Source organism: Myxocyprinus asiaticus, chromosome 40 (assembly GCF_019703515.2).
Source record: "Myxocyprinus asiaticus isolate MX2 ecotype Aquarium Trade chromosome 40, UBuf_Myxa_2, whole genome shotgun sequence".
NCBI lineage: Eukaryota > Metazoa > Chordata > Actinopteri > Cypriniformes > Catostomidae > Myxocyprinus > Myxocyprinus asiaticus.
In genome coordinates, this window is record NC_059383.1 from 14,203,977 (window position 1) to 14,228,913 (window position 24,937).

At 40.0% G+C, this 24,937-nt stretch overlaps 1 protein-coding gene across 2 annotated transcripts in view; it reads right to left on the reverse strand.

Moving 5' to 3' along the window:
• klf8 (Kruppel-like factor 8) overlaps positions 1 to 24,937 on the reverse strand; it is a 42,777-nt gene that overhangs the window by 12,288 nt on the left and 5,552 nt on the right. For both annotated transcript variants that reach the window (XM_051680878.1, XM_051680879.1), the window contains exon 2: positions 5,797 to 5,901. In XM_051680878.1, the coding sequence (XP_051536838.1) occupies positions 5,797 to 5,901 (105 nt within the window). The remainder of the gene's footprint in view (positions 1 to 5,796; positions 5,902 to 24,937) is intronic.

The window sequence follows — 24,937 nt, forward strand, 5'->3', positions numbered from 1 at the left end:
ATGTTAATTGAGTTCGTTCAATCTCTATTAGCAGTTGTAGGAAACAGTCTTGGCCTGCGGCAGAGAGTGAATGTTGAGATAAGGACCATGCCTGTGGCTGCCATTATGAAAACCAATTCTATAGATTTTGTGTCGAGGGTGCGTAATCTTTCATGACTTTGTTCATATTGGCTATTCGTCTGGGATACGTTAACTAGATGCAAAAAATTAAATAAAAAAACGTAACTAATGAAAAGATGTTATGCAGATAAAAACCAACGAACTGTGGAAAAACTCAGCACTACGTCTTGAGTCCACACTTTTAATTAAATTAGAGTTGTTTTAAAGGGATAAATACAGTCAGCAGGTGATTTTTGCAAAACAAAGCCCAAAGGATGATCAGGAACCCTGGCACAATATAAATAAATGGACATTAAATATTATTGCAATAAGTAAGAGACTATGTAGTGGTAAAAGGGACATGAAACTAGCATAGCTATGTTTAAATTGGTTAATGGTCGTTATACAAAAATACATTGCTGCGATTGACCAATCGGAATTTAGTATTCCAGGGAGCCGTGTAAATAAACACAGGTAGATCAGTGAGCGCATTAACATACACAATCTTACAGCAATTATGCTTAATAAGCAAACGTGTGTTGTCATGTACACGCCTTAAATGGCTTTCCTTAATCGGAATATGATAAACGACTTAAGCCAAAAACTATTAACACAGGTAGATTTTTGCCTGTTACCCCGATTTTGTGTTGCATATAAACACCTTTACCGGCGTTCTTACCGGCTTATCCAATGTGTGCCAATGTTATGCGCATGCAAGCAGAGAATAATCTGATGATATAAAATCTCTTGTAAATGCAGTTTTGTTGAGTTATACTATTTTTTATTTTCGTAGTTATCAGCGTATTGCTGTGTATGTAAATGCACTCAGTGTCTTGGTTCCTGTAAAGGATGACCAAGTAATCCTGCTTTGCATATTTTTTTTATTTTTTATTTTATTACATTTTTTTTATTTTTTTAAGAACAAACAGACAACTATACAAAAGTCCGCTTAAGTCTCAGATAAGAGCTTCCAGGTCTCAGAGACGATGAGAAAATAGGAAGCTCTCATGGTAAAGGTTGGCAGCGTGAAAGCACCGCTGCCTGTTTCTCACAGTGTAGAAATGCAGAACAAATTGACAGTGATACAAGAGAGCGAGAGAGAGCTTGGGTAACATTGGAACTCTTATGCGAGTTTCTGGCGGGGAAAAAAAATAATTCTGTCTAATTTTGTTAGGAAAGATGGATTGATGACGGCATGACTCTCCACTGACCTTTTCAATGGCCATTAACACGGAAACTGACCATTAATAATATTCACAAGGGGTTTTATCAAGTTCACATTCCATCACCTACAGAACTGATGAAAAATCTTTGTTACAAATTAGATTACTAATCAATTACAACATACAACAAAACCAAGACTAGCAAACAACTGTATGTGCTTATAGGTTCCCATCTTGGAAAATGACAGTTTTACATATTTATGGCACATCACAACTAATGTTTTTACAATTCACAAAAGACAGCAAGAGAGATGGGCTGACTCTACAATGAAAAAGTTCGAAGTTCAAAGATAAGATGATGATGATGCTGCAGTATGCGAAGCTAAACTTGCTAAAAAGCAAAACACTTGCACCACCATATAGTCGGTAATCTTGTCTTTTAACTAATCTCATTATGTTAGCAATTAATGTTGCATTTGACACTATTAGCATGGAGAAATTTAAAACTCGACCAATTAAAACTCTTTTACCTCTTTTCATTTAGTCTCTCTTCAGGTCACCAGTAAACTGTCAGGATGATGACACCAGAAGCCTACAACCACTGTCAAAGACCCCACTGTGGCTAAAACTTTCGCAGGTTGATAGGCAGTCATGCCTCAGTCTAACTCACTTCTCTCATCTCAGTTATGTCTATTTAAATGGCAATAGAGTGCAACAGTGAATTCCCAAATTTTCATTGCCCTTGTAATAGATTTTCTTTCCTCATTCATTTTCTTGTCCTTAAAGCCTCTTCTTGTACTTAAATTCTTTAAGATGGAATAAACTACATATTCCATCAAGCATTGCGAATGACAAAGAAATAAAAAATGACTATACAATATAAAATTTTTTACTATAAACAATTAAGTAGCTTGAGAGTGTCGTGAGATCAACTTGATTCCACCATTCGCAATGCTTCATGGGAGTCTGCGACTGGTGCGGAGCTCTTTTGCCGTGATTTGTATTTCTATAGTAACAGTGACTTGATTGGTGGCTCTCTCTTCAGAATTATAGGTAGTGTAGTTCTGCACTGAGAATTCAGCTATTAAATTATTTTATATGTGATCTTAGTCTTGGAGCTCTCAAAAAATGTATATGTGACCGTTGAAAATCAATGTCGATTTTAAATGGGTCATGACATGCCTTTTTTCATTATTTTAAAATGTTCCGAGGTTCACTTACACTCTTAGTAAAGTTTTTTTGCACAAAAAGTAATATATTTGTAAACTTGATCATTTGGACCCTCTGTCAGAAACACTTGGTTTTGGTGCTGCTTTTCCTTTATGACTTGACAGTAAACGGCCACTGTTCTGATTGGCTCTCTACTCTTGACTGACCTGCTCTTTCCATGCCATCTCACTGATCACCGCTACTGGGCAGGCTACTGAAGTGATAAGGTAAAGTAATCGTTGATGTGTTGTTGTGGAGGCGGTCAGATGCAAATATCCACCACAGTGTGACATTACAATGTGGAGGAAGAAGAGAATGAGTTGTTTTGGCTGCTTGGTTTCAACAAATACTCTTTTCGCAGTAAGGAAGAAGTTTTGAGTTCTGAAACTTACAGTATGTGTTTATTGTATAATAACCTCTTATATGTCAAAAGATCAAGGACAATTTTATCCCTCATGTCATGACCCCTTTAACTTCCGAAACCCTACTGCTGCCCTCTATTGGCTGTCTGGGTTTATGCTTGACAAATACTCAACTCACAAGCAAGAGTTTCTGATTGCTAGTTGGCTTCAGTCACCATTCTTATCCCACTGCAGGTCTGGGCTGTTGTTTAGTCAAGGCTGTTGTTTGTGACTTGCACAGGCCGTGTCTGCAGGGTGTGGCATGAAGGCAGAGATATGAATAATAAAATGTAGGAGGAGAAGCAAGACGCTAAAATCACCCTCAGCTGCATCTGTTCTAAATTTGTGGCCCTGCATTACGCTCGAGATGGCGTGTTAGGTAACCTCTATTTAAAAAAAGTCGCCATCCAACTGCCTGTGAATATGATGGGTTACAATGTCATGCTGTCTTTGAGAACCAACTCGATAAGCAAATGTTTATTTGTTTGAGCGCAGAGCTCTGGAATACCTGGCACCAGCAGCGATCCCCTACTTCCTTTTCACAACAGCCTGCCATATCATATTGCACAGGTGAAATCAACATTACGGCTGAACTTAACAGCAACTCAGGCTCTGGTACTCTGAGGTACTTTTTTAGTTTCCTAGCTGCCTAATAAACACCCGAATTATAGTAGAAGTTTACCGAGCTCTTGAAGGTAAAGAACTACATATCCCATGAAACACTGCACATGACATAATCAAATAAAGTTTCTGAATATAGCTTTTGATTACAAATTTAAAAACAATATATTTTAAGTTAATTGCAAAATATTCAGATACACACAAATATAGAAGTAGTTTGGGAGTGTAGGGAGACTGACAGGAATGGGCGGTCACTACTGAGCTCTATTGCCGCGAATTGCGTTTCTACAGAAGTGACTTCTCTGATAGGTGGATCTCTCTTCTGGATAATGGGTAGTGCAGTTCTTCACAGTCGACCTTCAAGAGGAGTTGACTTTTTACCAGTAGACCATTTTAACAAATTTTGACCAGAATTTAAAAAAAATAAACAGTGATTGTGAATTGAGCCATTATGAAGCAATACATGGGTAAATGCGCATTAGACACAGAGAAGGCTGTGAGCGTGTGTATGTGTGTGCATGAGAGGAGTGAGTGTTGAACATGTGAATGTATGGTGTGTGTGGACGTGAGTTTGTGTGCATGCATGTGTGAGTATACCCCTGCAGGTATGTGGTGTTGAGTGTGTCATATTGTGAGAGAGTGTTGTGAGGGGGTAGGGTAGTGTGTCAATGTGTGTGTGTGTGTGTGTGTGTGTGTGTGTATGTGTGTGTGTTCAGGCGGAGGGGTTTGGGGTGGCTACATCACAGTCATTCCAACTCCCACCAGAGCCTCGTTGCCATGACTACAGCAGAACGGAAGCCTCCCTCGATATATCCTATTAGGGCCTTGGCGAGACTTGGAAGGAAAGATACAGAAGGACAGAAATGAAAAGGTACAGAAAGAGACGATCAAACAGTGGAAGGTAAGAGCACTAGTGAATTGCATATATGTTATATCTCATTACTGGGTAGAACTTTGGTCTGCAAGATGGCATCACTGTTACTTAATCCACTCCTGTGGAGGAAGCTGTCTGTTAGCGACCACGTTTCCATTTCCTAATGCTCTCTTGTATATTAAGCAATGGATAAAACAATTTTGTTACAAAATATATTTGGCCCTTTTCTAGTCTCAGGCTCAGCTGGTATCCCCATGGGCTGTTTACATACCGTCTGGTGCATTTTGTGCACAAAAATGGCAAGAGATTTTCAAAAACTGCAAAACTCCAATTTAATTGGATGAATTTATTGGGGTGCACAGATTTATTGTTCTGCTGAGTAACAATGTCACGTTTATAATGTACCAGGCTGCTGCAATGTGCGCTTCCAGGATAAAAGTTGTTGCTGGATTGGTGGTCAATGTTTGAGGGGCACATAGTAGCAATTAAATGCCACATTAAAAATTAAATGTCGCATAAAGAAGCAGCCAAATTGGTCAGCGTTTGAGAGGTTCATAGCAGCAACTAAATGTCACATTAAAAGCATCCGAATTAATCAACAATGGTTAAGTTCATAGTAGCAATAAAATTTTGCATAAAAAAAAAAAATTCGCCTGAATTGTTTAACATTTGTGAGGTTCTTAGTAGCAATTAAATGGCACATAAAAAGCATCTCAATTGGACAATGTTTGCAAGGTTCATAGTAGCAATTAATTGTTGCATAAAAAAGCATCTGAATTAGTCAACATTTGCGAGGTTCATACTGTAGTAGTGATTAAATGTTGCATGAAAAAGCATCTGGATTAGTCAAAGTTTGCCAGGTCCATAGTAGCAATTGAATGTCACATATAAACATGCCTGAATTGGTCAACATTTGCAAGGTTCAGAGTACCAATTAAATGTTGCCAAAAAAACTGTGGTTGTTCACTTATTATGTCACTCAGGTGGCCTCTTCTTGTTTAAGTGGGCGGTTTACGATCAGCAAAGTGGACCAGAATTTTTTCCGATATGCAAAAGTCTGGCTCTGTGAGACTAGCCTTTCCTCACCAAAAGCTGAACCAAAATTACTGCATGTACAGAGTCAAATCATATAAATTGTAGAGGCATATCATAAAACTAATGGTACATGCATTCACAAAATAAAAATAGAAAACAAAGTAAACATTAGCCAAACCTTAACACAAGCCCTGGCCTTATCTAGAGAGAGGAGAGCCAACTTCCCCCCAGTCTAGAGGAACCCTGAGGACCAATGATGCCTTTCCCATGACACTATGACCACACCCCTTTCCAGTAACTCTGTAGTCCCTGCCTTCTCCCTCTCCACGTCTCCTTTCCTTACTATGAAGTTAAACTTGCAAACACACATTACACATGACAAAAGCCCACTCACCACCGCACACTCCACCTCCTCTGGCTCCGGCTTGATCTGTATGGATGGCATCTCCTCAGCAGGCTCAGAGGTGGCTGCAGTGGATTTCTTTGGACTCGTCTGACACTGCGAAAAAGAAAAGGAGAACATTTGTGAGCTAATCATCGAAAAGTAGTTGTACAGATGGCGTGAAGAGTTAGCAGAACACTAAACTCCAGATTTATGAAATGTATGACATTTCGCTCAAACAAAGCAACCTGAGACAAGGTACACAAAAAAAAAGTTTAACTAAGAAGAACAAGACAGAAAAGTTAGTCTGAAGCAAGAGAGAGAGGGAGTTAATGAACCTCACCAGACTGATGTGAAGAGAGTGAGAAGCTAGTGAGACTTTCTTAAGCTTAAATTAGTTGGGGGAGGAGGAGGAGACAGAGATATCAGGGAACAAAAGAGAGAAGATGATTAGCCGTAGAGTGGAAATCAAGTACAGGTCAATCAAATGTGGGGGGATGTGTGAAGATGGAGGAAGAATTGAAGACAAGGGAAGACTTCAAGGAAAAGAAACAAAAACAGTCAAGATATCAGACCTAGACTAGACTTGATACTAAACTAGTTACCTTTAGGAAATAAATAACATAGATCCAGAATTCCTAATAGGTTTAGAAGCAAAAGATGTAGCCTATCCTGGTGCTAAAACTGACCAGCTGAAGAAAGAAAGAGCGAGTGAACCAGAAGCAGGGAGGGGTAGCCAGCAATCCTGTGTTGCCTCCCTCTTTCAGCTAAGCAGTCACACCCAGTCCTTTAAGAATGATTAGAGAGAAAAAGAGAGAGGCCAGTCTCTCAGAGCAGACCAGCAGTATTAGTGGAGTGAGAGAAATGTGGTAATGCTTAGGCATGGGAGTGGGAGTCTGGGGTCATGTGACTCAGTTGCAGTAGATTCCACATAGAGGTGTGGCCCCCCATAGGATGGGGTGTGGCCACACTCAATTTGGGCACCCCCCAACCTGGTGTGGGCACACAAAAGGCAAACACATGAACAAACATACATCCTGTACTTTAAACTGATAATGTTGTGTCTTGTGTGATAAAAACCAATGTAACCAAATGACCAAGACTATGGCCAGAACCCTTCAAATAGGGAAGCCTACAAGCTTAGCCTAAAACAGCATAACACGGCTATCCCATAGACATTCTATGGCGGTACTCTGGCAAGAAGACAAGAGGCTGTTCTTTTTGAATGGATGTCTATGGAGGAGATGCCTCAGTGTGCTGAATAAACTGCATTTGTGAGGAAACAGCACATCATTTAATGAATTGACTGGTTTTCTGCTAATCTTCAACATGTTTTACACTTAATGCTTTTGGAATGAATTATGTGTGGAGTTTACTACGATAAATTGATGTTTTATAAGAGAAGTCACGGATGATTTTGCGACAGGTTGGTGTCTCTTTACGGCTCTCCCCATTCATTTGTATGGTATCCGCAAATGGTGACTTACTGTAGTAACATGCTAGTTGACCGTTACGCTCTCACATATGGTAGAGCTGTGGAGGTTGTTATTTCCATATATTGACATATCGAATATTCACAATATATTCGGAGGACTCGCTGCTGTCCGCCCGGGGAGGAGGGTGGCTGAGAACCAGGCAACGGCATGTCCGGGGACCAGCAAACAAGTTTTTCTCTCTCTCTCTGTGTCCCTCCCACTCACCCTTTCCCTCTCCCCTCTCCCCTGGTTCCTAGGAGGCAGGGTGGACCATTGGCTGGCGGAACGACCGGAAGGGAGTCTCCCCTCCAGAGATGGGGTAGGTTGGAGTAGGCCAGTCCGGATGGTGCCCCGGCCTGAAATGGGCGGGGGAGGAGTGTGACGAGGAGGGTGTGGCCGGGCCATGAGTGTGCACGGCCGGCGCTGAATTAACTAATCAGTGGAAGAGAGAGATAAAGGGGAGCCAGAGACGCCAGTTCTCGAGAGAGACACAGCCACTGTGTGTGTGTGTGTGTGTGTGTGTGTGTGTGTGCGCGTCTATGTGTTTTATGTTGATTTAAGTTCATTTCTGTCATTAAAGTTTACGTTGACTGTTCTGCCTCCTCCTTGCCCGTCTTTACCCGTTACAGTGACAGACCACAGTACAGATGTTTTGCAGTCTGAAATTCAGACTCCTTTAGACTATAAATCTATCAAAAGAAGTCTGAGTGTCAAACCGTAAACTATCTTTACCATGGTACCAAACAGACATTCTGGAAAAAAATTACTTAAATATTGATATGTTTTTCACCCACACCTATCATATCACTTCTGAAGACATGGAATTAACGACTGGAGTCATATGGATTACTTTTATGATGCCTTTATTTGCTTTTTGGAGCTTCTAATTTCTGGTCACCATTCACTTGCATTGAATGGACTTACAGAGCTGAGATATTCTTCTAAAAAATCTTTATTTGCAGAAGAAAAAAGTCATACACATCTTGGATGGCGTGAGTGTGAGTAAATGATGAAAGGATTTTCTTTTTGGGTGTACTAGCCTATCCTTTTATGATTTAAATTATCAGTTCCTCTGATTTAAGGAAAAAACATCCTTTAAAGCTTTTTTACAGCACACAAACATTGAGACATGTACAGAATATCATAAAGCTACAAAATTATCAAAATATAATACAGACTGAATGAGGATAGCACTTCTGTAAATTATGCACATAAAATTGGCTCAGATCAGGACAATAAGTATGTGAGCTCTTCAATGACTGAAAGTAGTACTTGCCCAATGGCAAACCTTTCACAGAGATGATGATGATGTATATTGGTGAGAAAGCAATATCAGTGTGTGTGTTTGTGTGTGTGTAAAGGCTCCCCTGGGAGCTTGCGCTGTGGGTAGTTCCAGGAATATAAGAGGGTGGGGTGTGTGTGACCCCAGCCCCTCTATGCCCCAGCAGGAAGTTATGAAGAGAGGGGCGCTCTTATTACTGCGAGAGGTAATGTCAGGGATTAGAGAGAGAGGAAAGTATGAAGTAGATTGGATAGTGTAGATAGAGGATAGAGTTGAAGAAAAAAGAATGGGGGAGAGAGGTGAAGAAGAGGGGGAAATAAATGGGGGTGGGGGTAGAGAGAACCATCACAATCTGGGTCATGGCGCTCTCCCTCACTCAGTCGCTCCCAAGCCCCCATAGCAACGAGTCCCCGCCCCAGTGCAGCGTGGGTAGCATGGCGTCTGGGACCACATAGCTCACCACACATGCCCTTTTGTCCATCCCTCCTTCCCCAAAGACACTCTCTGGTACCCATATTTGGGTAGTATTGGCTCCCTAAAACACCTTTAACAATCCTAACCTAATCCCAATATTACGTTCAGCATTTTAACAAGAGCTGTTCAATTTGGCTTCCTACAATTCACTTGGTATCAACCGAAATATTGGGTCAATTTACTACAAAGACCAATACCAACATGGCTGTTTGATTTTGCTGAAATCCTGTATTTTCTACTTCATGGGTGATTCTTGTGTAACCTGTCAAGAAAATGTCCTGGTTCTATTTTATTCATAATCCAATGAAACAAATACAAAATTGTATTTTGAAAATAGAAAATGAAGCCTGTTCTTAAGGACATTTTTTTTTACATTGTGACATTTTCATGATAGTGAAGCACATTTTAACCCCAAATTCTCATTACCGCAACACCGTTATTATGATATTCTCATTACTATAACACAAAATAATGCTATATTATTTAAAGGAATAGTTTACCCAAAAATGAAAATTCTCTCATCATTGCATCCCAGATGTGTGTGACTTTCTTTTTCTTTTAGATTTTTAGAAGAACATTTCAGCTCTGTAGGTCATCACAATGCATGTGAATGATGAACAGAAGTCAGAAGGTCCAAAAAGGACCTTCCAAAAAGGCAACATAAAAATGATCAATAAGACTCCAGTGGTCTTCCATATCTTTTGAAGCGATATGATAGGTGTGAGTGAGAAACAGATCAAAATGTAAGTCCTTTTTTACTGTAAAGTAAAATTCACTTGCATTGTATGGACCTACAGAGCTGAGATATTCTTCTAAAAATCTTAATTTGTGTTCTGCAGAAGAAAGAAAGTCATACACATCTGGGATGGCATGATATGAGTACATGATGAGAATTTACATTTTTCTCTTTAAATAGTAAACTACAGTATTTAAACATCAAAGTAGTATTCCCTTGGTACTGCCTTTTATTTTTGCTAATTTTAGAAATCTTTGTACAACATCATCTATTTTCACAATAAATAGTAAAAACGGTACAGATAAAAATAGTTTTTCGCAAGAGGTTTCATGCATCACCCTAGTATGGTGTATGTGACTGTAAGGTCTTTCCTGTTGGCTTCATAACGCTCACAGGAAAATGAAACATAAGCATAATTGTAGGGGATTGGCAAGAGAATCAACCCTGTCAACATGAATACAGCAACACCAATATGAAGAAATTTAGAAAATTGCCCTCAAATGCAGAAGGTGGTCAGGACACCTTTAGAAAAACACCTTGTGACTTGAAAAGGATAGTTTTTTATTTTTAGTTTTTTTAATTTGGTCATTATTTCCATACACTCATGTTGACAATTTTAATTTTTGGGTGAACTGTGCCTTTAAGGAAGTCACACCAAATAAACAGACCATTTAATTTGTTTACAAAAACTGTTAGCCGAACAAACCCACCCCTAATGCCACGATACGCTATATCTCTTGGGTACTTCCGGAAAAATATCAGGGGCTTCCCAGTCCTGATAACTCCCAGTTCTCCAAACTTGACCCTCAACTGAAGTGCGTCAGCAGAACCATGTTGTAAACCATTGCTCTTTGAGGTTGTTCAAAAGCTTGATGGCAGAGGACCATGAGGCTTACTGGAACCAAAAGAGGCTAAACTCATAATACACGAGGCCCTAAGAAGAAAGCTGTAGAACTTCAGCTCTGAAGGGCCAAAAGTGTTCAAAGCTGCGTGTTGCACAATTGTGTAACCCGAGATTGGCTATTGGCTTGTGCTCCATACCATTTGGAGTGGTTGAGAGGGTGCAGGAGAGGTATATGCAGAGGGGGCAGGGAGGTGTGGGTCATTCTCAGAGCAGTGTGGGACAGTTTTGCTAGCAGCAGGGAGGAGTGGGCATGGCCTCCTGCCTCCCCTGCTGTTGTGTAGTTGCTTTCTCTGACCGCTGTAAGTACACAAGTAAACCTTTGCCCAAATTCCAAAGTGCAAGAACTGCCCCACTCATAGACCTCTTCTCTTTTTTTTTGGATGATGGAGGCAGATAGAGGTAAGAGTGAAGTATTTGTGACAGGAACTAGGGCTGGGCGACATTTTGAATATTCACAATAATATTGCAATGATTTTGCTGGCGAAATAAAATTAAGCTGTATCATGAATATAGTGATGATTTGAATGCATTTTTTATTTGGCCACTATATTTCCTAAAGAGTACATCATTCTACTAATTTTATGATCATTCAGGTCTGCACAATTAATCAAAAACATCAGAATCACGATACAAGCGTATGTGATTATTGAACCGCATAAGGCAGTGATTTTATTAAATGAATAAATGGTATCTGTGCGCTTAATAGTGAACAGGTGAAGAGCTGTTCCGTGCACACCCGCGCCTCATGAGACGCTCAAAAATCTCAAGAGCGGTTCTTGTGATACAGTATTTTGGCAATCGGGTAAAAAATATAGAGATACAATTTAATAAAGCCATATTGCCCAGCCCTAGATTGAACGTGTTCATGTCTGAATGACAGGATGCATTGGGGTTGGGGGGCAAAAAACATGCCAATGAACAAGGTGTGTTGGTGAAAAAAGACAATAAGGAAATCCCAATCATTCCCATTCAACACTAAAATGTTCCAATAAGTCTGGTTAAGAAAAACACGTGAACATGATTCAAACATGACATTTGTGAAATCACAAGTCCAACAGGACCATGCACATGTTCTCAATTGGCATCGAAGTCGAACTGGATATGGCAAATATTGTATTCCAATGTGATATCACTGCATGGTTTTATTCTAGATACTCTCCCAATCAGACCTTGTATAATGTGCAACCAAAAAAACAAACTTAAATTCTCAATCAATCAATCGTGACGTTATCTAACTACAACAACTCCCGTTTCAGGTTCAGCCTATACATTTAGTACACATTTAAACACAGAATAAATAAACAGAGGAGTACAGTGCTGTCTTAGCCTACTCAGCACATAAACAAGCATTCCCACATATTGGCCTACAGTCTTGCTATAGGCTCAGAAAAAACATCATGTGAGATCTTCTTTCTTCATCTCATACAGAGTAAATAGAGGAGACTGTGACAGAGGAAAGTGACTTGAGGTCAGTTTTTCTGGCATGCTGCATAGCAAAGCTACAGAATACAAAGATAGTGAAGTAGGATATGGTCTCCCAGTAGTCATAGTGCGCATGCAACGAAGGTGTCTGCGTGCAGCCCAATTTTTTTAAGACTGTCCGCTAGGGGATGCACAGACCAGTAGACTACTCAGTTGCCACTAGTCGACGTGTTTGATCTGTGCCAACTACTTTTGGATCACATGATTTCAGTAGCGCTTGTTCCATATGGTGATAGCAGGAGGAAATTCCCTTAGTCTCCATAATGCATCCTGTCTATTTGCAATAAAAATAAACATGCTAAAGGGTAAATTATCTGAATAACAGGGAATGTTTTGCATTTAAAAAGTATGAAGAATGCTTGCTGCAAAGTACACCCTAAACTCAAGCCTTGATTTTTACTTGATTTGTTAGAATGCAAACTCCTCTTACATAAGAGGACTGTAAAATTAGATGGGTATGGATTAAGAAGAATCATTTTTGACTGTCATTATTTTTGACAACTAAATAACTGCAAGTTTTTAAAGGCCTTAAATGGATAGTTCACCCAAAAATTATTTACTCACCCTCATGCCATCCCAGATGTGTATGACTTTCTTTCTTCTGCAGAACTCAAATGAAGATTTTTAGAAGAATATCTTAGCTCTGTGGGTCAATATGATGCAAGTGAATGGTGATCAGAATGTTGAATCTCCAAAAAGCACATAAAAGCAGCAAAAAAGTAATCTATAAAACTCCAGTGGTTTAATCCATGTCTTCTGAAGTGATTTGATGAGTATGGATGAGAAACAGATCAATATTCAAGTCCTTTTTTTACTATAAATCTCCACTTTCACATTCTTTATGTAAACTGCCACAGAGTGGCTGAGGCTGGTCAAAGGTGGAGATTTATTGTAAGAAGGACTTAAATATTGGTCTGTTTCTCACCTGCACCTATCATATCACGTCTGAAGATATAGATTGAACCACTGGAGGCTTATGGGTTACTTATATGCTGTATTTCTGTGCTTTATGGAGCTTCAAAGTTCTGGTCACCATTCACTTGCATTGTGAGGACCTACAGAGCTGAGATATTCCTCTAAAAATCTTTTTTTGTTCTACAGAAAAAAGAAAGTCATACACATCTGGGATGGCGTGAGGGTGTGTAAATGACAAGAGAATTCTCATTTTGGGTGAACTATTCCTTTAAGCAGTAACTGACTGACAAGTAAACGTACTTTGTTTTTGCTTTTCTCAGAGCCGCTCCACTAACTCCATGCACTGCCAAATAAGGTGTTCGAGAGCCAGCTACAAGAACAAATGAGATGCTCCTTTAGACTTCAAACAGGAAGAAAGCCTTTGCAGCACTGGGGGGGATACTGCTCTTTTGTCAAGAAAATTAGGTCTTTGGTTGTGTATGTATGTATGGATCTGTGTGTATATGTACGTGTTTGCCACTGCTGTTTAAATATGTCAGAACAGTGTAATTTTAATGCAGTCTGTTGGGGCCTGGGGCACATCTTGTTCTGTGTACCAGCCAGTGCTGTCACTGTGTCCCTCCATGTAATCAACTCATCGGTCCAAGAGCGAAAGAAAATAAAAGGACAGTGAGAGAGAGAAAAGAGGCAGAAGGGAAGGATACATATGTAAGGTCGCAGCTGCATGGGGTGTTTGAGTGGGCTCTGGTGCAAGGACTCTGTCCTACCCTCTGGATCTATTCATTAGGCTCTTAAAGGTACAACACCTCCCTTTGGCCAAAGATACCAGTGTTCCAGGCTTCTCTCATTTACAGCACTAATCCTTTACAAAAAAGGACTGTGGCAGTACAATGGTACAGTTATGGTATCAGATGGCAATATTGTGGTACTTTGTCTTGGTCTTGATATTAGTCTTCTGTTGCCAGACTTTTAAAGGGATAGGACTTTCTTCTGCAGAACACAAGCAAAGATTTTTTTGAAGAATATTTTAGTTCTGTTGGTCCATACAATGCAAGTGAATGGTGACCAAATCTTTGAAGGTCCAAAAGCACGTAAATGCAATCCATATGACTCCAGCGATTAAATCAATGTCTTCTGAAGCAATATAATAGGTGTGGGTGAGAAAGAGATCATTTTTTAAGTCCTTTTTTACTTTAAATCTCCACTTTCACATTCTTTTTTTTTTTGCCAATTCACATTCTTCATTCATCTTGCCACCTACTGGATGAGGCAGGACAAAGGTGGAAATTTCTTAAATATTGATCTGTTTCTCACCCACACCTATCATATCTCTTCTGAAGACATGGATTAAACCACTGAAATCATATTTATGCATTTGGCAGACACTTTTATCCAAAGCGACTTACAGTGCACTTACTACAGGGACAATCCCCCTGGAGCAACCTGGAGTTAAGTGCCTTGCTCAAGGACACAACAGTGATGGCTGTGGGGATTGAACCAGCAACCTTCTGATTACATGTTATGTGCTTTAGCCCACTATGCCACCACCAATTACATATGGATTACTTTTATGCTAATTTGAAGTCCCTTTCAAGGAAAGTTAGTTCTCTCGGCGGCCATCTTTGGAACGCTCTCGGGCAGGCTTGGCAGCTATTTGTCGATGTAAACATGTGACATACAAATACAGCTCCTATCTATTAGAATGGGAGAAGAACGAAATCTACAAAATGGTTAGTCACAATTATGATCAAAGAACATATTTCAAATCAGCAGTGAATTCTGACAAACACTTGTATCATAAATTGTGCTTCTTTACCTCAGATCACGCTAAAAAAAAAAAACCTTTCCTGGCTTGTTTAGCTAATGCGTATGCACAATCTCAAACTGACTGACAGGCGATGTCTGTATCTGAAAAGGTGATTGGCTCTTTAACCTGTAAGGCGGGACTTCCTTTTCTACATCTGTTGGCAGTTGGACATTCCAATTTCTCCCATTCATTTTAAAAGAAGTGGCTTGTCTCTGCTAAACAGTCGCTGCTTTATGTGATTTTTGGTAATTCAAAGTTCTGGTCACCATTCACTTGCATTGTATTGACCTACAGAGTGGAGATATTCTTCTAAAAATCTTCATTGAGAGAATGATGAGAGAAATGTAATTTTTAAACTATCCCTTTAACTACTGGCATAAATTCTGGTCCACTTTGTAGCTTAGTCCTGAAAAAAATAAAAAAAAATAAAAAAAAATATACAGGAAGAAATTGTTAAACCGACATGCAACTTTTGCAAAAATTATTCTTACGTGCCGTTTATGTGTGGGTTTATCTGAAATAGAGTATACTACAATAATAGACTGGCATGGAAATAATCTATGCAAAATATGATCACAAATACAGGAAGTTTTTAGGTCCATTATGAGGTTTCTTTTGGTCTGTGTTGCTCTAAAACGGAGTCTATGCATTCTATCCTTGAGTGAAGTCTCTCCTCTTTGCCACCTCCATTCTTCCAGCTCCACCCTTCCTCTTCAGAGGGATGCGAGAGACAGAGCAGTATCACCCTCACACACAAGTCATGCTGGAACAAAAGGGCTGTGTGCGACATGCTGGGCAGGCCGCTCTGCCTCAGAGGAGTCTCTGCTAAGAGATGAAGTGAGAGGAAGTGAGCGGCCTCACAGAGAAAAGAGGAACGAGGGAGTTTTATGAGGTGAGAGTTGAGGATGATACCAATACGAGAATCACATGAAAAGGTCATATGGGCCCAGTGTGACTGTAGCAGGTCACACAGATAGAAGAGAGACACAGGGCCTTCACAAAGTCTGGAAGAACAACAACACTGCAGTTTTGTTTGAGGAACAAGTGCAGACTTCAGTTAACCTCAAATAATGCATTTAAAGGAACAGTTCACTTAAAAATGAAAATTCTGTCATCAAAAATTCTGCCATCATTTACTCACACTCCTGTGTTCCAAACCCATATGACTTTCTTCCATGGAATACAACAAGAGATGTTAGGCAGAATGTTTAGCCTCAGTCACCATTCACTTTCACTGCATCTTTATTTTTTTAATACAATGAAAGTGAACGATGACTGAGGTGTTCAATCCCTAACATTCTGCCTAAGACAAAAAAGCACTATAAAAGTAGTCCAAACGACTCGTGCACTATATTATTCATTGATTGAAAAATGAAGTCATTATTCGCTGATAAGGATAAGCACACAAACGCACCATTGTGAGTAAACATGCAGATACAATTCCAGATCTAAACTAAAACCAACCAAGCTTCTGTACAGCATTCCTCCTACTCAGTTGTAAACAGCGCTGCTCTTCCAGGTATGTAGCACATGCGTCAGTTCTCACGTGAACATACCAACATGATAACGTCACACACACATACTGCTGCTGACCGGAAGCGATGCTTTATAGTTAAAAAGTACTTAAATATTGATCTTTTTCACACCAAAAGTGATCGTGTCACTTTAGAAGACATTAATTTCACTGTCGTATGGATGACGTTTATGCTGACTGTCTGTTCTTTTTGGAGCTTCAAAAGTCTGATCACCATTCACTTGCATTGAACAACATAGCTGAGATATTTTTACATTTTTCTTCAAATATGTTCTGCTGAAGAAAGAAAGTCATACACACCTGAGATGCCATGAGGGTGAGTAAATGAAGAGAGAATTGTAATTTTTGGGTGAACTAACCCTTTAAATTAGGGCTGCATGATTATGACATTTGATATTGTATTTACGATTATTTAGATTAACAGAATTTACATTAAAATACTTTTAATTATAATACTAAAATACTTTTGGGTGGAGCAACTCCCTGCTGTATTCTACAAATTTAAAACATCCTCAGAACTTGCCATTTTTAACATCAGTAAATCAAGACAAGATGCCTAAATGATCAACTTCAGCATAACATTTGTTTATACATTATGCACAGAAGCAAGCAATGAATTTGTCTGTGATTTGTTTACAATGCTGAACCGCTTCACAAACACACATTCAATAGAAAATTAAACAGCGATGCAACCAAAATAGACGTACATGGGCTGCTATAATTGACACTTTTCACGATTAGATTATTGTGGCAGCTGTAACTAGAATCTCTATTTTTTTTTTTTCTTCCAATTTGGAATGCCCAATTCCCAATGTGCTCTAAGTCCTGCTCTAAGTGACTTGCCTCAATCCGGGTGGCGGAGGACGAATCTCAGCTGCGCATCTTATCACGTGGCTTGTTGAGCGCGTCACTGCGGAGATATAGTGCGTGTGGAGGCTTCGCGCCATCCACCACAGCATCCATGCACAACTCACCACGCGCCCCACCGAGAGCAAACCACATTATAGCAATCACGAGGAGGTTACCCCATGTGACTCTACCCTTCCAAGCATCCGGGCCAATTTGGTTGCTTAGGAGACCCAGCTGGAGTCACTCAGCACACCCTGGGATTCGAACTAGCGAACTCCAGGTGTGGTAGACAGTGTCTTTTCCACTGAGCTGCCCAGGCCCCCCGGAATCTCGATTATTATTTTGATTAATAGTGCAGCCCTTGCTTAAATTTCGATCTTTTCAAAATGTATGGCTTCCAAAGAAACTCAAGAGGACTTCTTTAATGGTTCTTTTATCATATTTTTTTTAAACTTCAGAATCGGGTCACTATGAACTGTAATAGTATGAAAAGAGTCTGCGTGAAAATTCCTAAAAATGTCCTCTTTTGTGTTCCACAGAAAAACAACCGTATATTGGTTTGGAACAACATAAGTGTGAGTAAATAATTACAGAATGTTCATTTTTGGGTAAATACCTACAATGACAGCAGGCAGTTTTTGTGTACTGGCTGCAGATAAATTCAAACATAGTAAAACGCACACTTAGGACTCTTTCTTCATGGTTGGCATGGTCACCATAGCAGTGAACTCGCTCTTATCTCACCACACCCTACTGACGCAAACTCTGCTGCTATTTCCCATAGCCCTCCCAACCCTAAAACACATCCACACAACAGTCCTAGCATGCTCATTCCTTTACCACTAGTTCATTTACTTGAAGAATAGGTCTGCCCTGCCCGTAGTTTCTTCAAATGATAGCTTGGTGAAATTAGTGTATTTGTGATGCAAACCTCAACATTTCACCTCTTGTCTGTGAAGCAGATTGGCACCCAAGCATTAGCACCGGAAGGAAGAACCTTTTTTTTTCTTCCAAAAAGGCGCCTCATCTCTGCTGCAGAGCGCACTGACAGAGAAAAACAAAGAGCGAGAGCTGGTGATGTCAACTTTAGAGGCTAGGGGGCACGCTGCTATTCCCAGAGCACATACCTGAGTGGTTTGTCTATACTACCATTTCCCTGGAAGAATGTGGTTGAGAAATGAATTTTACGCCTCTCTCAGTATAATTAATCTACAGTAAAAGGCTATTGCAGATGTCTTGCATTTGTATGTGTTTAGAGGGGGCAACACAAAGGTTTGTATCTAGTTTTCCAAATCACGTAATTTCACATACTGAGCAATGGGCTTGCATGCTGTTTCCAACATCAATAGTTACACACACACACACACACACACACACACACACACACATTCAGACACACCCTCTCCACCCTGAACACAACCCCCCCACCCACCCCCCACCCCACCTCCGCTCCCTCTTTTTCATTGCAGACAGTTTGGCAGAACTGCAGGGGTTGCTATGGGGACAGGATTCTTTTCCTGGTTAATGATTATGCCGCAATGGTAGGGGGCCATTCTGTCACATCGCCTCTAATCTGGGGAGACATGGACAATATCCTTACAGCCCCATACCACACACAAACACACTCCATCTACAGCTCCAGAGCCCCCATCCATCCAAAACCTCACCCCCACCCATTTCAACTTGAGGGGAATGGGAAAAAACTTCAGTTCCATAAACCACATAACACTGCATGTCCCCTTTAACCTCCCTCTTCCATGGCTCACTTTCCCTCCAGTCAGTTCACAGTGTCTCACATCCTCTGTGCTCTCTCTCGGACACCGAGTTCTATTCAGGCAGCTCCCACTAAGTAAATGCAAAAAAGAGATTGATTTTATCTGTTTGCTTCTTCCGCCACCACTAACTATTAACGGCCCGACATACAGGCTTTAAAAAAAGGCTAAAAAATCCCAGAACATTTTAGGGGATTTAGGTGAACTTTAACAGTCTTAAAGTCGATATAAATAAAAAATAAGGCCCCTACGCACTAGAGTTCACACTGCATCAGAAAACGCTGTGAATGCATTGATTTCAATGGGGACAGTGCGTCAGAAAGACGGAGAGGGAAAATGCAAGGATAGTCGTGATAGAGATGCGTATGAACAAAGTTGAGAACATTTAAACTTTTGCCGCAACACACTCTGACGTAGGCATCCACTGATCAATGAGAACTAATCAATGAGGATTGCTCAGAGAGGCGGGTCCAGTGCTCGGAAATCAAATTTGCCGTATGCCCGCTTGATTCCAGACCTTCATATTAGAGCTTGCACATTCCTATCCGTTAAACACTCCGACGAAGTGTTCCCTAGTATGTAGGCGCTCTTAGCGATCCCATGAAATCTCTTGTGCGCAGTTCAGTGTCCTGTGTTGATGCATTTTCTATTGAAACAAAAATGTACATACATCCCTGAGTGCCTCAAGCAGTCATCAATATATTTTGGTCCATTTTCCCAGAAGAGAAAAACTCAATTTTAAATGTGTATGCCTGCTAAAAGATAATTTTGTATTGAATATCACTGAATATATTGCTGCACTCTGGAATAAAGCACATTACGGAAGCAAAATGAGTTGTGAATGCCATTTCAGGTTGACTTTAAAAGTGGACTAGTGGAGGACAAAATACATGCTCAAACTTGTCCATTTTGCTTACTCAATATTTAGGCTTTCTAATAGATTAATGTGCTTTGTGTTCAGCCAATGAGTTGAAAATGATGGATATTACTATTAAATTTACACTTATGTGAGACACTTATGAGAAACTAAGATGACTAGAAACAGAATGGAATCAAGGGGCAGATGGAAATATTGGAGTCAAGGGTCCTAAAATTGTCCTAGAATTGAGGTCTGGTTTATTGCATTTAGAGAACCGTCATTTCAACAGATGTCATACAAGACTGATTCATTTGTGATTTCCTCGAGAAAATGTGATTTCCCTTCCTTGGGAATATAACATTCAGAGTCACTGTAAGCAACCAAAAGGATTTTGGTTCTTGAAGCTCTGTGCTAAATGCTAACACACAAATGTCTGCTACCTAAAAAAAAAAAGCATGAATGTTTCCGTTTGACATTTCTGTCCACTGAATGATGCTAGGGTGCATTTTACACAAAGTTAACTTAATGTTTGTGTTCAATTTCTCCTGAAAGACAGGGGCTGTTAGAAATGGTTGTTTGTGACTACTAGTTAGAGGTGGAACAGCTTAAGTTCAAACAAATTTAAAGAATGACACTACAGACTGCTTCCTGGAAGACTAGCCTTTGGTTAAGGGTGGGTTTTTCACATATATGATAAAAAAAAAAAAATGCAAGAGCACTACTTACACCAACAACAATCTCATCCTCCTGGGCTGAACTAACTGGAAGAACTTTAGATCTGTAGGTGTAAATTTTACCCTAGGCTTCAGGGTGTACTAAAGGGATTTTACACATTACTGAGTGTGAGAGTCTTTTATGGCACTGCCCCACTTGCATCCCACTGTATTCATAATAAGGCCCAACCTAAAGGTGTCAGAGGCGTGATGTAGTAAATGCTCATCTAACATAAAGGTAACTGTCTTGAGAATAGGGACAATGGGCTTCTTTTTAAAGAAATGTTCAACAAAGAGTGTGATGTATAGTAAACCACATTGTTGACTTAAGTGAAATATCTAAGGGGGAACTGCCATACTTCACACGATACAATCATAGCGAATCGAGTTTATATAAAACAGAACCCGTACTAATTTGTTACTCTTTTACAGCAAGGTTTCTGGACAGGTTAAGGGTGTGGTAAAGACACTAGAGTGCAGTCAACAAATCGAAGGACGATTTAAGAGAGGGAGAGAGAAACTGCAAGGCGTGCACCGTTGCCACCCTGCAAAAACACAACCTCAGTCACACCCAGGGCTGACTGCACCCTTCACCTAAAAATAACTGTGTGCTTTAGGACAGCGACAGTCCCTAACTGTCTCAATACCTAAAAACAGATGCAATCCACATCACGCCCCCCTGGCTAGCTGGCTTGATTAGGCTGCCAATGGATGCCTGAACATATAACACACTGTCACTGCCATGTCACCCTGACAAAACCCAAAGGCTGAGACGTGCAGAGGGTAGCTGAGTGTTTAACCAGTTTGACCAAAGTTTGTCCACAGCTGTTAATGATTATCAGCTGTCTAGCACACCCAGGGCAGAGCACTCAGTGTTCCTCCAATGATAATGCCTCGCTCTGCTCACCTCCCAGACTCAACTAATGTCTCCACCCAAGAATGTGTCCAGAGCTCAATTTCAGAATATACCACAATAACATATCCATTGCTAAAAGGTGCTGTACTCTGAACAGTGACAAAAGAATGGCACTGCCCTCTAATACGAATGAGTAGATCAACTAAGGAACATTCTTGATTAGGAATGACCTTATTTATAGTGGCGCCATATTTGATTTTGGACAGGAATGAAAACAAGGCTGAGAGAGGTGTGTTGCAATATGGTTTATAGGGTGCTCTGGATAGTTTCTATGTAGTTATCATGGTGATACTAAAAAGGCTGCTTGTTAGTTGAGTCAAAAGAGCCCACCCCGATGTCTCAACAATTTTCTGGCACCGAAATATGGGTCTTGCTAAACGGTAGCTAGGGTGTGGTTAGGCAGTTACATAGGCTGCTTGCTAACCTAGTCAAAAGTGCCCACCCCCAAGTCTCAATGATATTCTTATCTTAAGGCATCACTCTTTTCAGTGGAAGTCTATGGGGTTTGGTTGCTAGGGTGCTCTGGATGGCTGCTTGGGCATGGCTAGGCAGTTGCCATGGTGAAGTTAAAGCAAGCACCACTAATAACTTAAAAAAACAGTACAACCCATTGAGGCAATTGTAAGGCCAGAAATTTACTTACACTAGTATGCGTATGCAGAAGCGAGTGCCTGGCCAATGCATTGCCAACGTGTGGTCCAGTTGAACATACATAACGTGCGTTCTTGCAATACTGTGGCGACAGCAAACCTCATTATTCAAGGGAGCGATAGAGTTCCCATCAAAATTACATGCCGTTAAACTGGATGTTATTATTCAGGTAAGGTGCTATAAATATATTGACTTTACCTTACTTGCTCAGCAATATTCTCTTTAAACTGTTGTGACAGCTGTTGACTTAAAAGAGAAAAATTACAGTTGAAGCAGAAAGTTCACGCTACTGTCCGCTATTGCACTCATGGCAACATTGAGAATGCTACTACTTGTATTTGCGTTGAACACAACTACGCTGGAAATTAAGCTTGCGTAGTTATAAGAGTCTCCGTGTATGTACTTGCATAGAGTATGTTCCGGCTTTAGGTCTATCCCTCACAACCTCGTTTTCATTCCAGTCAAAAATTAAACATGGCGCTAATACGAAAAATTACCATACAAGTAGAGTTGGGAACCGAGAACCGGTTCTTATTCAGAATACCGGAATCATATGATTCTTGTGACTTTTGGTTCCATTAACGGTTCTCCAGCGTCCTTAAATACTCTGACAGTGTTTCCAGCAGTGCATCTCTGCAGCAGTGCAGCCCTCTACTGACTCTACAGCGTAAAAAAACACTGTTCTACCAGTGTATTTAATTCCCAATCGAACAAGTCTCGAGCCGGCTCTTTTTACAGTGCGAAACATATGCGCTTCCAGTTTAGTTTGATTCCCGAAATAATTATTCAAAGGAGCTGGTTCTTTTGAATCAACAGCGCAAAACATACGGTCCTCCGGTATAGTACGATCCCGAAAGAACTATTCTAATGAGACGGTTCTTTTGAATCTACTGCGCAAAACATACAGCGCTTCCATTTATAGTCCAGTATACAAGTAATCTTATACTGATGTGCAAGCTATGAATGTCCAACTCAAAATTAAATAAGAACTGTTGAAGTCTCACAAGCCTGAAGTACAACAGTGGGCTACAAAACACTGTCTAAACTGTCTCTGGAACTGTTACTGTTTATTTAATGATGACCTGTGTATCTATTAAATCAAGCAGTGCAGTTACTGACTAGTTGTTCATATGACAATGTATAATAAAGATACACAAGTTTTGTTGTAATAAGTGGAATTTTATAAAATAATAAATAAATGAAATATGCCATCACACTTCATGTTGGTTTAGATTTAAAAATTTTCTTTAATTAAAATAGAGTACGGGCCTATAATTGGCTTGTATTTATGTCTCTAAAAATCTGCAAACACACCTTTTACAAGAACAGTATTAAATTTATTTCTGATTTGTTATATCTGCTCTGTACAAATCTAAAATGAACTCATTATTTGGTAACAGACAGAAGAAAGTAGTAAATGCAATAAGAATTGCGTTTCTCATTTTTAAATAATTATTATTTTTTAAAAGTACTAAAATAATTACTGGAATGGCTACTGGAACCGTTAAGGAACCGGAATCATTAAGAGGAATCAGAATCGTAAAATTTCTTACGATTCCCAACCCTACATACAAGATTCAGTAACTAAATAATTCTCTGCAACAAAAACACAGCTACAAATGTAAAAATGTTAATTGTTAAAGGAATAGTCCACCCAAAAATGAAAATTGTATCATCCTTTACATTTATTTATCTTGTTTACTATAAATCTACATTTTCATCTACCCTCCTATGTGCATTAACGAAAGGACCGAGTTCTTCTTCTGTTTTAATGCGATTCACATTCTTTGTGCATATCGCCACATACTGGGCAGGGAGAAGAATGAAAAAAAATGGAAGGATAAAGCAAATGAAAAGAAAAAAATAAATGATATTTGTACAACAGCCCAGTAGGTGGCAATTTGCAAAAAGAATGCGAATCTGCAAAAAAAAAAAAAAAAAAAAAGAACTCTCGTAAACGTGCATAGAAGGACTGTTTGAAAGTAGATTTTTAGTAAAAAAAAAAAAAGGATTTAAATATTTATCAGTTTCTCACCCATACCTATCATACTTCTTCAGAAGACATGGATTAAACCACTAGAGTCTTATGGATGACTGTTATGCTAACTTTATGCGCTGTTTGGAGCTTTAAAGTTCTGGTCACCATTCACATGCATTGTGAGGGCCTACAGAGCACAGATATTCTTCTAAAAAATCTTAATTTATGTTCAGCAGAAGAAAGAAAGTCATACACATCTGGGATGGCATGAGAGTGAGCAAATGAAGAGAGAATATCCCTAACCCATTTTTGGGGGCAATGTCCTCATATCAAGAAATGCAATGCCACAAACTCGCTGACAGCCGTTTAATAATAAGTGTCTAACAGAGCTGTTCACAAAATGTGGCGTGTAAAATAAGAAAGCATCATAACAGACTTGAATTACTACGAGTGAGAGGCTGCTGTTACTTTAAGAAAGCAGCTAAGATGGTGTCACTCCAGCGAACTGCATTCGGCGCGCTTCCTTCCAGCTTTTACCGCTTTAAAACAGCACTGCAGATAAGACGAGACAGACACAGATGTACCACACAGACTTTGTTCTCAAGTTGCATAAGTGTTTGAAATTCATCAGCGTTGTCGTCGGCAGGCTTTCGGGTGAGCGCTGCACACAAGGCAACAGAGCACGAGAAGCGCGCTAATCAGCCAGCAGCTCGTGCAGCTCACATATGATCGGCTCATGACGGTTAGCGGCGAGCTCACCGTACCCGGTAACTGCTAATAGATGATGAGGAACTATCGCGGTTTGC